General features: G+C 22.6%; 4 protein-coding genes across 4 annotated transcripts in view; 2 read left to right on the top strand and 2 right to left on the bottom strand. All coding sequences in view use genetic code 6, as the record gives it.

Annotated features, from left to right (window-relative positions):
• Positions 1-260: 260 nt before the first annotated feature.
• Positions 261-4,036, bottom strand: TTHERM_01261780 (calpain family cysteine protease; the record flags this gene model as incomplete). Its single annotated transcript, XM_001026036.2, has 6 exons — positions 261-392; positions 451-902; positions 955-1,464; positions 1,521-1,828; positions 1,882-2,410; positions 2,476-4,036. 6 exons carry the CDS (start codon positions 4,034-4,036, stop codon positions 261-263), a joined length of 3,492 nt encoding a protein of 1,163 aa, XP_001026036.2.
• Positions 4,037-4,958: 922 nt separating this feature from the next.
• Positions 4,959-6,014, bottom strand: TTHERM_01261790 (hypothetical protein; the record flags this gene model as incomplete). Its single annotated transcript, XM_001026037.1, has 1 exon — positions 4,959-6,014. One exon carries the CDS (start codon positions 6,012-6,014, stop codon positions 4,959-4,961), a length of 1,056 nt encoding a protein of 351 aa, XP_001026037.1.
• A 717-nt stretch (positions 6,015-6,731) lies between these two features.
• On the top strand, positions 6,732-11,487 carry TTHERM_01261800 (ubiquitin carboxy-terminal hydrolase; the record flags this gene model as incomplete). Its single annotated transcript, XM_001026038.4, has 14 exons — positions 6,732-7,099; positions 7,191-7,248; positions 7,439-7,565; positions 7,687-7,929; positions 7,983-8,278; positions 8,431-8,781; positions 8,841-9,194; positions 9,252-9,581; positions 9,637-9,718; positions 9,775-10,320; positions 10,384-10,751; positions 10,802-11,134; positions 11,191-11,328; positions 11,389-11,487. Exons 1-14 carry the CDS (start codon positions 6,876-6,878, stop codon positions 11,485-11,487), a joined length of 3,549 nt encoding a protein of 1,182 aa, XP_001026038.1. The 5' UTR covers positions 6,732-6,875.
• A 1,029-nt stretch (positions 11,488-12,516) lies between these two features.
• The window catches only part of TTHERM_001261810 (cyclic nucleotide-binding domain protein), a gene marked incomplete at both ends in the record, with an annotated part of 3,025 nt that continues 1,130 nt past the window's right edge, over positions 12,517-14,411 (top strand). Inside the window, 7 exons of the mRNA XM_012800574.1 lie at positions 12,517-12,552; positions 12,613-12,662; positions 12,906-12,995; positions 13,217-13,306; positions 13,458-13,547; positions 13,782-13,871; positions 14,162-14,251. Coding sequence (XP_012656028.1) covers positions 12,517-12,552; positions 12,613-12,662; positions 12,906-12,995; positions 13,217-13,306; positions 13,458-13,547; positions 13,782-13,871; positions 14,162-14,251 — 536 coding nt within the window. The remainder of the gene's footprint in view (positions 12,553-12,612; positions 12,663-12,905; positions 12,996-13,216; positions 13,307-13,457; positions 13,548-13,781; positions 13,872-14,161; positions 14,252-14,411) is intronic.

Raw genomic sequence — 14,411 nt, forward strand, 5'->3', positions numbered from 1 at the left:
ACTTAAACTTCTTCGTCCAATGTAAATTTTGTTGAGTTATTTACACTATTTAAAAAACAGATAACCACCAAATTGATCATGGTATCTAATTACATCTGGAGTTTCTTCATATTTATTTTCTTTGACGGTTTTACTTTTAGTAAAATCTTTCAGCTAAATAGCTTTTGCTAGATAGCTTCCAAACTCCTCTTAATTTTACATTTCAAATCCATTTACTTACAAATTTACCTTTTTAAAATTAAAATTATATCAACAAATATTCAAAAATATTCAAATTTTACTTTTTATGATGAATAGATGCTAATCACTGCATCATTATCAATCGTTTGAATCCAAGGTATTTCTACAGCTAAGCAGTAAGTACCTTGTGATAAATTAGCTTCAATATAACCCTAATTTAAATAATTTTAAGTTTATTATTGTCTGCTGCTTTTAAATTTAAGAAATTACTTCTCTAAATGGTGTGTAATCTTCTCCAACATAACGGATGGGTTCCAGAGTAGTAGGATTTATTTCAAATAAGAATTATTTAAGCATGCTGTATTTGTATTATGTCTTGGTTTTAGCAAAATGCCTATCACTCTTTTAACTGAGCATAACATAGCAATGAGTATCTCTGCTTACTACGAACTAAAAGAGGCACTACTACTTCTTAAAGTTTGCCAACTTATACCAACTGTAATAATAGTCATCATTAATATAATTAACAGAAGTTTCAGCAAACTCTTTAACAAAGTCCTTTACATCCATCCAAAATATACCATCATCTTTTGAATCATAATAGTTTAATTGTTTCCTGATTTCTTCAGTCCACAATTTACTATTATCACTCCAATCACCTTTCCACTCCATACTTCCCCAAGGATTTCTTATTTTAATTAATCTTGCAAGTCCTTTTTTAGCTAATTAAAATATTTAACTAAACTTCCAAAAATAAATTAATTTAAATATTACTTTTAACTTCTTAGGCGTCTAGAATGCCATAGGCATGAGAAGAAACTATACCTGATTCTTTCTTTGTTTCGATACCTCTGTTGTCAGACTACGAACCACAAGTGAGCAAATGCTTCTTTTATTCGTTTGTGTATATAAAATCCCAAACTAGCTCTGCATCATCATTTTTTATCGTTTTTCCAGGAGCTCCAGTTAAGTCTTTGATAGCTTCTACAGTAAGTCCAGCTTCAATCTTATCATAAGCTCCATATATTTTTGCATAACATTTTTCTAAAATTAATACCCATAACTCATCTCCATTTGCACTAGAGAATGCTGGCATACCATCTTCTTTTCTGCATGGTAAATAATCATCAAGAATTACTTGAACCCATTCACTATCCTTACAAATCCACACAGAGTAAACCTTACAAGGATTAGAGTTTTTAGTGATGAAAAGCCTTGTGATCAAATTTTCTCGTTCAGCTAAAACACTTAAGCTACTTAAGAAATAACAATCACCAAGACCACCTATTTGAAATATATTTTAAGTAAAATTCTATTTATTTTATAAAATTTCATTATACCTTATTTAATGTCATCTGGTTCAACTCTATCAAAGAATACTTTTAAGTCATTATAAATATCAGATGCTCTTTTCCAAATCATATTTTTTGCCTTTTCAAAAGTTTTAACATCTTTTGTTAAACTTTCTAATTTTGGTGGAAATTCAGAGTCTTCGTATGGTTTGTTATCAAGATCTTAGTAGAACTTGTCAAAGTCTATTGGATTTTCATTAAGTATGAGATCTTCAATCTTAGCACTTTCAAATAAGCTAAATTTTACACTCTTTTGCTTAGAAGAGCTGTTATGAGATTTGTTCAAAAGATCTTGGCTTTATAATAAATTTAAATCACTTAATATATTTTAATATCAAATTAAAATTACCTTAAATCCATCTTTGAAGATTATTTTCTCATATTTTTAAATGGATCATCGTCTTGCAAATTATTAATAACTGGCGTTGCGTTTCCACTATTATCAAAATCCTACTGATAATCTTCCTCCTACTATATTTCTTATCCATTTACATCTTTACTTTGGTTATTAATCACTATACTATACTTTTATTTAGAACTGTTATTTTTTTAAATAGGATTATCTTCATCAAAACTTTGGTTATTATAGTCTTATTCTTACTCAATAATGCTAACATCATTAACTTCAGGAATGTTTAATTGCTTAACTTCTACTTACTCTTAATTTTATCCTTAAAGGAAGTCTGGAACTGAGTCTTTGTTAAATTTATCTTTAGATTTTACATCAGGTTATTTTTTAATATCTTTGCTACTCTTCATAATCTCCTCTCTCTAAACTGATTAAATGACATTTGACAATTCTGCTTATGATCTTAAATCTTATATCTATTAAAGACTTTTCCTATTTTTATTGATTTCTTAAATGTCTTTTTCAAAACCTATATTTTTTTAATTTCCAAGTTAAGTTACAATTATAAAAATTTAATAAATAATAAATAAATACCATGCTAAACCATTTTTCCGCCCTACAATGTAGTGACGAATTCATTTAAATCAATTTTTTAATCATGGTTGGTATCAAAAATTCTCATAATTTGAGCTATTTATTATAATTCAAATCCGAGGTCAAGTAAAGCAAATTTTAACTCAATTAGAGATATTTCTTAATTTCCGTTTCTATCTATTTTTGCAAATAGCAATTCAGGATTGAGATGATTTTTAGTCATAAAAGTGTGAAATTTATCTAGAATTTTTTATTTATCTGATGATGTATCAGCCAACTAAGAATTTTATTAAAAGTCATATAAAACATTAGATTCGTCTTAACTAAGAGCAACAAAATATTCATTTTCGTCAATTTCACCATTCTTATTTATATCTATAATAGATAAAAAGTGATCTACAAGTTATGCATTTATTCTTGGAGCTAGTTTTACAACAGCCTTGATAAGATCTGTCTTTTTAACATTTTTAGTATCTTCTATATCAGCTATTTTATAAACATGAATAGGATCAACCTTAAATTACTTAAGCAGAGCTGCAAATGATTACATCTCTCTATCAATATCAATTTCATAAAGCATACGATAGTAACAATTCAATTCTCTAACAAATTATTTTTTTTCTACAAACCCTGTTTTCATTGGGTCAAAAACTCTACTCATAGCAAATATCTCCATATCTTTTAAAGTTTGCTTATTTTCTTCAAGGTATTCTTAAATATATTTTAAATTTAATTTTAAATCTGTTGCTGATTGTTTATCCATTTTGTTTTATGAAGTAGGTTTTAGTTATCCATTTTTCCCTTCATATTTATTATAAATAATATCAAAAACAGTAGCAAAACTAGTTCTTTCAGATTTAAGCAGGGAATCAAATATTTTAACTAGCCTAAACATCAACTCCTTCTCTTAAGTTCTCTATTCTGTCAGTTTATTAGGATTTTCATTCAAATTATAGAATGATAAGCATTTATTGTACTCTTCAAAACTGATAGCCCCACTGCAATCTTCGTCAAAGCATTAAATTAAAAAATTAATTTACTCTATAGTCAATTCTCCATTTAAGTTAATTTTTGAAGAAATAAATAGCTTAAAGTCCTCTACTATTACTTATCCTTTATACTCTCTATCACAACAACGAAAAATCATTTCATAGTTTATACACTTTTATATCAATAAATTTTTAAAATACTTCAATAGTTATTCTTTTTTTAAGGGAATAAAATTGCTCGCTTCTTCATTCAAAGTGGTTAGACTTTGTTTATCAGATGTTGCCGCAGCATGTGATTTTACGCTTCTAATAGCTTTGTTTTTCTAATCATCCTTCTTTTGCTAAGTATATTTTTGCAAAATATCAGTTTTAGAATTTAAAATGATTGCACGATCTAATAAATTATTGCGAGTAGAATTTTTATTTAATAGCTTTTATAATGCCTCTATTTTAGTTTCTATTTCTTTGTTTTAATTGGCTAATTGCATGGCATTTAACTTTAAAATTTTAACAGCTTTACTATACTCTTAAGTAGAGTATTCCTTTTTACCATTCTGATTTTTTGAATTCATTTTATGATAAATAATCTATATCTTTTCTAAATAAATGAAATAAGTTTATTTTAATTATTTATAATTAGATACAAGTGCTAATTGATTTTTTAATTTTCAAACTGTTTTTACTTTTTATAAGGAGTTTTACATATTAATTTTCATGTAAAAGTAATAACATACATAAAGAAAATAATTAATTGATATCAAAAACTAAGTAACTTATTTTTTTTAGTTACTTTTATTTTTAGTTATAAATTAGTTTATCTAAATACCATATAGCTGTTAAAAATAACAGTATACATACTTCAGTAAATTATAAAATGAAAATTCAGTTCAAAGTTTACAAAATTTATTTATATAGAGCTAAAATAATAATTTTGCAAGAAACATATTCTTGGATTAAATTATATTCTTTTATAGTTTCTAATTTCGAGAAATATTATCAAAATAGAGAATGGATGGATATTTTACTTTCTCCTTAGCGATTTTAATAATTTATTAAAAGTGAAACATTAAATTTTTCTTTGTTTCGTATAGGTTACAATATATAAAGATAAAAATTAAATTAAGAAAGGTGCTTTTTAACATTAATTGGAAAATTTTTTATCAGCTAAATTAAAAAAAGTTTTTATAAGCAAGGCTCAATATTTTTTGTTAGAAAAATTAGTTTTTATTTCACACAAAATTGAAATAAAGAAAGATTTTAAAACTATTAAAGAAATCAATTAAATTATTTAGATTCAATCAAAAAATCTAAATAAACTTTAACTTGTTTTTTTGACTAAATGAATTTTTTTCTAAAAGAAATAAAATTTACAATTTCAGTTAATTTTTTTGATTTACTTTAAAATTATTAATAAAATAATTTACAATTATATTTAATTATAAATTATCTAACGATATAAATAGAATATCTTTATTTAGTTTTTATAACTTATTTTCAATTTAAAAGTTTATGATTTGGGGAAAATAATTAATTCTATGAAATCTAAAATGCTTCTACTATCTTAGGAGTTAGAAGCTAGTTTTTTGCAAGTATGTTCATTATTTTCATTTGATAAATAGGACTTAGCTGGTCTTTGTATTTTACCAAGACGTTATATAGCTCTATTTAATTAACTTAAGTAATCTACATTATGTTTTATATACTATACTTAAAGAACTTGTAGAAATTCTCTGGGTTAGTTTCACATTATTTTATCAAGTTAGAGTAATTTAGGTTTACAAATACCCAGAAATCTTCATTCTCTATTTTTGTTTTCATCAAAATCCAAACTATATCAAAATCAACTTAATCTTTAAGGCTATCACAATTTTTATTAAAGTAAGTAAAAATTTATGACCAAAATAATTAATTTCCTCTATTTGAACCAGAAAATCCTTTTATAACACTTAAAATTTCTTCTTTTGAAAAATCATTTATCCTAAATAAAAGAATATGGGTTAATTCCTTCCATAACTCTTCAGTTCCTTTGTCGAATTTACCAAAATGGAAGATGATTTTAACAATTTATTCATTTGTTATATATAAAATTTATTCCATAATTCGTTCTGAAAGTAGATCAAACTAAAACTTGATGACTTTTTAATCATAAACTTTTAATTTGCTCAAACATTAAATTATCTCACTTAAGCTCATATCTCCAATATGCTCTGATAATTTTTAAAGTAATAAATAATCAAATCGTTGCGAATTTGAAGATCCCTATATATTATAAAGATTTAACATATTATATTTTGATATATTTTAGTGATTTTTGTTTAAAACATCTAGCATTTCTTTAGAATATGACTTGATAGCCTAGCAGTAATCATCAAAGGTTATTTATCTTGTTTTATACTTGTAATCAGCAGATTCATCGTCTAGCTCATCTAACCATTTTTTCTTATCCTTATTCAACTAAATTGTAATGTCCTTGTATTATCTTAGGACATATTTTAGTTAATGGTTGCTTAATATTTTTTTTATTAATCCGTATTAAAATTAGCCACTCATTCTAAGTTCTATTTTAGTTTTACTAAATAATAATTAATAATGTATTTAAAACACCAGAAATTGCTAGAATTAAATAAATTAAAATTTTCAAATAGCTTTTTAGTCCATAAATATTTTTACTAAAAGCTTTTTATTTAAAAATGAAAATGTAAATAATATTCTAAAACAAATTTTAAAAATTAGAAATTATAAAAAATTTTATTTTATTTAAAAGAAATAATGCAAGATATTTCATACTTTATTTTATTAAATAATAGTTAAAAAAATAATACAAATAATAAATGTAATTTACTAAACAATTTATGATAGAAATATTTTTATTAATAAAATAGATAATTTTTACAATTTTTTTAGATTTTAGTTTTTGATTTTTCTATTTTTTTGATTAAAAATGCATTAAAGAAAGTTTATTCATAATTAAATTAAAAACAAATTTTATTTATTATTCGAATGAAAAAAATAATTTTTTATTCAATATATTTTCAAATATTTTCAAAGAAATTAAGTAGAATTATTTTTTTATATTGTGAATGATGAAATGGTTTATTTATATTGATTTATAAAACAAAGAATCCATAGATTCGTTTTTTTCAACTGATTTTGTAAATTTATAATTGATAAATAAATAAATATAAATAAGAAATGGATTGAAAGAAATTAATGAAAATTTATTTGTAATAAAATAAAAATGATATTAGTAATAAATTCTAATCCTTAAATAATATTAACATTAAATAAGAGCAGATAAAGTACGATAAGGTTATTATTTATTTGATTTTAATTCTTAAAAGACAGGAATTTAAAAAGAAAAAAAATTAATTAATTCAAAAGTATATTAGAAGTAGTAACAAATATAAACGGATGTCTTAATAAAGAGGCTATTAATAATAGCAACCACAGTCTTAGAATTAAGCTTATTCTTAGGGTTAACCAACTCCTTAGCAAGGAGGATAATAGGCTTTTATATCAAATGAAGATGTTAAGAAGCTCTAAGAAATGGGATTTAAAACTTCAATCATTTATAAAGCAGCTGAAATCGCCTAAGCACAAAATAAAAATATTCTTGATGTAGTTATTCAATTATAGTAAATAATAGAATTTTTTGAATGATTTATTTGAAATAACCACAATGATTGAACATTTCTAATTTACTATATCTATTTTCATTAATTATAGGGAAAATGAACCAACTCCTTAGCCTCCAAAAACAATAAGTCAATAGAGGTCATTTTAGGTAACAATAATTTTTACATATTTTAAACTATAAAATAAAATAGACTTAGAAATTTGTTCAATAATACAAAGTAAAGAAAAAAATAGAAAAATATTTTAATTAGAATTTTAGCATAAAACAGACACATCTTTTATTCTTTCAATATCAAATAGTGAAAATTTATCAGCTAAATGTCTTTTATTAATTTTAGGAATTTTCTTCTACTGATGAATCAACAAATTAGTAAAACTAAAAATAGCAAGATTATGATGTTTTAACAATAGACGTTAGATTAAGATCTGAAGGCACTCCTGTTGGACTTCTCAACTACGGAAATAGTAATTAAATAATATTGATTTTCATACAAGAGCAGCATGTCTGAACAAATAAATCTATAATATAATTTAAATAATTAAACAATGCTATATGGTTTTAATCATATTATTTATAAATAAATAGCTTGCTACTTCAATTCTCTAATACAAACATACTTTTTTATTCCTAAATTTATGGAGACCATCATGAATTATAGAGTTCCTACTTAGATTAATATGACTACTCTTTCATAGGAAAGGTAAAGAAGAATTTAAGCTTCTATCAACTTAGTTAGTCACTTATAAAGGTTATTTGGCTACTTGATACTTTCAGATAAAAAGTATGCTGACCCTAAATAAGTTTTGGAAAATATAGTTGATGATTAAGGTAATATTATAATAATTCAAACGCTATTTAACTCAATTAAAATTCTAAAATAGGAAATAGGATTATTTTAGGGGACTAAAAGGATATTGGTGAATTTAATTTATAGTTTTTAGAAAGAGTATAGGAAGGTTTAAGCTATGTTTAAGGCAAAGCATATGATTTTAGTACTCAAAATGGATCGGCTAATAAATAGCAGTCAATATGTGTTGATTTATTAGATTCCCAATCCGAATAAAAAAAAGGATCTCTTAAAAAGAAGATTGCTTTTTTGCCATAAGAAGATGAAGAATCAGTAATAAGCTAGCTATTTTTTGGTAAAAAGAAGGAATTTATTACCTATTACTAAGAAGTAATTCTTTTTTTATTAGACAAATAAAATTCAGGCTTAATAGCGAAGATTTTTAAAATTCAAATTATTTCAAAACATAAAATATCAAAATAAATTTTAACTGATGAACCAGAATATAACAGATTATAAAATAGAAAAATTTTTATAAAAAGGGAACCTTTAAATAGTTTTATGAAGAAAACGTATTCCTGCCAATAATATTAGATCTTTAGTATTAAGACCTTTATACTAGTTGGGAGCATCACAATACATTTTATATAGAAGATTTTAAAGATAATACTGGTAAAATAACTGAAGCAGAAAAGGCAGGATGGATTACAAAAAGTCCAGAAGTTCTTATGTTCTAAATTTAAAGAGTGGTCTATCTCAAAGAAAAAGGGATTGCTGAGAAATTAAATACTCCATTTCACTTTGAGAAAGAAATTTACATAGATAGGTTTTTACTTGAAAATAGAGCTTACATTTTAAGAAACAAACCAAAACTCAAAGCATTGAAAAAAAAAGTAATTTATTTACATTTGTTAAAATTTTTATTTAATTTTTTTGTTTAAAATAAAATAAGAGAGATGACATTAAAAAGCAAATTCAAAGCTTAAAAAATTACTAAAACTCAAACTTTTCAATATTAAATATTATGCAAATGCAACTAGATTTTCTTAAAATTAAAGAATAAGAGTTTGAAGAGCCAGTTATGGAAGAAGATAAATTCTCGCCAAAAACATAACAATTATTAACTAATGATAATTATCTTGAAATAAGCGACTTTACACTTGATTAAAACACCTAGGCATCCAGCACTTCAAGGAATACAAATGGTAATAACTTCATGAATAATAACTCTCCTATCGATTTACTTAGTCTCTTTTCTAGTCCTACTCCTTAGATGCCACTTACACCTTCTTCATAAAGTTAACTTGTAAAACATTACAAATAAAAATAAATAAATAAATATTTATTATTTTTTCTAAAAAAGCAATCTACAATATTCGATAGAAATGATCATTTAAATTAAAATAATAGCTAAAGCAATTCAATCTAAAGTATACCTACAATTAATAACACAAGCCCACCTAAAAATAATTAAGAGACTAATTCTACATCTATTAAAGAAACTAATTTAATAGAACCCTAAGCAATTTTAGTTAATTAAGATCCTAGAATAGCAGATATAAACTAAAAGATTTGCGCATTAAATAATAGTAAAGCGAATATATAAAATTAATTTTTAAAAGTGCTTGAAGGTCTGAAAATGCAGACTTAAGAACTTATAGTTACTTTAGAAAATGAACTAGTTCGTATAAATGTAAAATATTTTTTTGCTTTTTATTTGAGTTAAATTAATATTTTTAACAAAACAGAAAGAAATAGATGATATTTATGAAAATTTAAAACACAATAAATATGTTTTACATGCTATTTTAGTTCACCAAGGCTATGCAGGTATTTGTTTGAAAAAACCAAATAAATCATTATAAAAAATATTGAATATAAAATAGATTCTGGTCATTACTTCTCTTATATCTATAGTTATGATTAGAAAAAATGGTTCAAATTTAATGACATCTAGGTGTAAGAAGAATAAGAGTCGGTTGTTATGAAATAAGCAGTAGGTGATGGTAGATCTAGTGCATATTGTTTAGTTTATGTTAAAGAAGATATAATTAAATAACGTAAATACAAGCATAACTTTGAGCTCATGGGAGATAACGAGTGTGCCTAAAAAATAACTGAAATTACCACATCATAAGGTGTTAAAAAAAAATAAGTAGTTATAGATTTACTTAATTTAGAGCCTGATCCTCCTGCCAATTAATAAGCTTTAACGAAAGATTAACAAAAATCTGATTTGCAGCATGTTAAAAGTCTAGTTCAAGAATATATTAAAGCAGAAATTTTGAGCCAAAATAGGTAGCAATAAGTTGAAATGCAACAATTTAAACAATTACAATTAGCTGATATGATTGTAGAGAACTATTCAAAGAGATTCTCTTTTATAAATGAATACATCAGAAAAATGTATGATAAATCTAAAAAGATATCATGTAAAAATTACTTAAATAATTTAAATAAATTAATGTTTTTTTTCAATATTTTTAAACTAAAAGCTTGTCCTCCTCTCACAAACTTTGGTGTTTACTTAAGATGGCTCAATGAAAATGTCACAGACATTTTAAAAATCTAATTATTTGATTGTGCAATAAGAGAAGTTTCTAATCAAACTTTGATGCTCTAAGATGTAGCTAATAATCAAATCTTGTAAAATCGTTTGGTGAATAATTTTGAAACGATGGGTGAATTTAAATCTCCTGTAAAAATTGTTCTCTCTCCTAGGGAATATGAATACATGAACAAGGAATATAATAAATATCTCTGTAAAATTGCATGCTCATATGCTATACTTGAAGCCTTTGACTTGATCTTAAATAAAAACATAATTGCTTCATTTGATTATTTCCACTATATTTAGCAATATGTAAGATTTTTAATTTTATAAACAATTATTTAAAAAAATATTTCTATTAGAATACTAATTAAAACGATTACTTCTATCGTATGTCAAGAGATATGTTTAAAGTGCTTCTGTTAAAATCTAGCTGTTCTTTATTTGAATAAATAGATGAATCTAACGAAGTAATCCTAAAATAAATTAAATTTATTTTGCTTTATAGTGCAAAATTATAAGACAATGATACAACTTCAGCATAAATTTATAAAATATTGTGTGATTACATGAAATATATTGGTAATAATAAGCTGGCTTAATCTAGAGAAAAAGTATAGTCAGTTATTTCTTTCTTATAATAGTATGATAAAATATAAGAGTAATTCAAATCATATCTATTCTAATAAGAAAAGGTACATAAATAAACATAAAATTTAATAAATTTGTTTCATATTATTTTTTTTTAAAGAGGTTCGAAGAATTAGATACAAGGCTAATGCAGTAAGCTATGACATAAGATAAATATTTCTGGAAGTTAGAAGATGTTAATATGAATACTGAGATGCAAATTAATTAAGTTTTTAGCTAAATTAATGTCTGTCTAAGAGTAATTTATTTTGATTTTTATTAATAAATAAATAAATAAATATTATTTTATTTTTAAAAGGAGCACATAAATTTCCATTAGAACTTAGTTAAATATAAAAAAGTACTTGACATTTAGGAAAGAATTTAATATAATTTCTAAGTAAATGTAAAAATGTGATGAATAAGTATTTTTTGTTGAGCTTGATTAGGGTAAATTATCAAATCAACTTGCCATCTATCTTTATAGCAATTGCCGAAAAATATTTTTTCATAGAATCAAATAAATTTGTTTCAATAATTAAATAATTAATTATCCTTTTTCAAAAGATACCTACATAAATACATACATACCTACCTACCATTTTTATTTACTCTAATCAATTTCAAAGTACTATTTTTCCAAAAACCAAACTATGAATTTTGTAAAAGCAAGCACAATAAAAATGCTATTAATTTATATTTTATATTAATTATGTCTATAACCTTAATTAATTAATTAAATTTTGTAATAAAATTTAAATAAAATATTTTAATTCATTTACCTCAATAAATTTAATATTTATTAATTATTTATAACTATTTAAGTTATCAAAATTTATATTTGAAGACCTCATTTGATTATTTAAAATATTTTAATACACTTATTATTTATTAATGAATTCTCTACAATTTTTATTAAATTCTCACAACTTGTTAGTTTTTATTCCAATTTTTTATTTACATTAATTCTAAAATAATAATTGTAAAGTATGGATATATACGGTCAAATCTTAGCTTTTGACCACTTTATAATATTAAAATTTGCTTATTTTTGGCAGATTTTTAAACACTTTAATATTAAAAAATATTCCCCTCTTACAGGACTAAATCTGAAAAATCAACTTAATTAAAATTATTTTATCAAATTTTAAGGATTATAATTTAGAATTTATTTAACATGAAACTAACTACCCATCTCTAATTCCTACTATATTTTTTATTATATACTTTAAATAAAAATATTAAGGTTTAATAATGAATTTCAAGCTAAATTTTTTATGATATCTCTTCATAATAGCAAATTTGTAATTGATTGATACTTAATAATTTTTTCTTATTATCCAATTTAGTTTGAAATAAATTAATTTAATTTTTTAATATACTTATAATTAATTAAATATCCATAAATTGCTATTCAATATTTTTGAAGAAAAAAAATAAATAAATGATGTAATAGAAAAAATATTTCAGTAATGTAGATTCAGTATTTAATTATTTATTTTTTATGAAAAATCTTAAAATTTATTCTTATTAATAAAAAAAGTTTTTAAACTCTTCACTTTAATTTCATTAGTTTCTCCATATTGCTCTGAGGTATATTTAATTTATTACTGTTTTTTTTTTTTATTTATTTTAAATTTACTTGCAATATTAATTTTCTAATAAAAATTCTTAACAAAAATCATTAATTTTTATTTACATAATTTTAATTTAATTTTCACTTTAACTTTTTATCTTGATTATTAAAATATAATTTTTTTATTATTATTATTTTTTTTTCATATTTTCTTTCTAACAAATTATTTATTTTATAATTTTTGTTTAACATTTAAAAAGTTTAAATTAAATTGGCGATGAAGATATTTCAGGCTTAGGTTCTGCATTAGCAAATTGCACTAACCTCTCAAATTTGACTCTTGATCTAGCGTAAAAACTGTTTTTTTGTTTTGGATTGTGATATTTTTTAACATAAAAATGAGTTTTAAATAATATCACTTTTTTTTTTTTCTTTGATTGCTAATTTAACTAATTTTTTCATTTATAATTTTTACTTTTCTTATTGATTATTTCATATATTATTATTACATATTTTTTCTTCATTTTATCTTAATAATTAAGAATATATTTTTTCTTCAATGTTTAAAAAGTGATAATTTAATTGGAGATGTAGGTGTATCAGTCTTAGGCTCTGCTTTAACAAATTGTACTAACCTCTCAAATCTGACACTCAATCTTGGGTAAAAATAGTTTATTTTTTTGAATTTTAAAATTATTTAATAAAAATATGAATTTAAAACAATTTAAATCATTTCATATTTTTTCTTCATTTTACCTCTAACTAACTAACTAACAAATCAATTTTATTTTTTTTCTTCAACATTTAAAAAGTTACAATAAAATTGGTGCAATTGGCGTATCAGGATTAGGCTCTGCTTTAGCAAATTGCACTAATATCTCAAATTTGACACTTGATCTTTGGTAAAAATAGTTTATTTGTTTTGGGTTGTAAGAGATATTTTTTTTTATATAAAAATGAATTTAAAACAAAAAAACTCTTTTAATTTAGTTTTTATTTTATTTATTTTACTTTTTTTTATTTTCAACTTTACTTTTATTATTAATAAATTAATTTCTTATTATTTCAAATTTTTTATTCATTTTCCCTTCTAAATAAGGAATTAATTATTTATTTTTTCTTCTAAATTTAAAAAGTGGAAATAAAATTGGTGATGAAAGTACATCAGTCTTAGATTTTACTTTAGTAAATTGCATTTATCTCTCTAATTTAACACTTTTTATTAGGTAAAAACACTTTATTTGTTATAGATTGCTTGTGATATTTTTTAATTTAAAATGAATTTAAAACAATATAAATCTTTTAATTAATTTATTAGCTTTTTTTTTTATTTTACTTTTTTTTTATTCTACTTGTGTTTTATTTTTTTTCTTAGTTTTATTCTTTTTTAATTCAACATATTTTTTATTTTAAACTTTTACTAATTCATATTTCTTATTATTTCATAATTTGTTTTCATTTTTTCCTTATAATTAATTAGCTAATTAATTCATTTTTTTTTTCAACATTTAAAAAGTAGTAATAAAATTGGTTCAATTAATGCTTAAAGCTTTGGTTCTGCTTTAGTTAATTATGCTTATCTCTCAAATTTGACACTTGATCTTAGGTAAAAACAATTTGTTTGTTTTGGATTACAATATTATTTAAAAATGAATTTTCTACAATATAACTTTTTAATTATATTATTAGCTTTAATTGATTTTTATTTTGTTTTTTTCTTCTTCTCTCTTTGTTAATTTAACTCATTTTTTCATTTTAAACTTTTT

This window comes from Tetrahymena thermophila (assembly GCF_000189635.1).
Source record: "Tetrahymena thermophila SB210 genomic scaffold scf_8254075, whole genome shotgun sequence".
Taxonomy (NCBI): Eukaryota; Ciliophora; class Oligohymenophorea; order Hymenostomatida; family Tetrahymenidae; genus Tetrahymena; species Tetrahymena thermophila.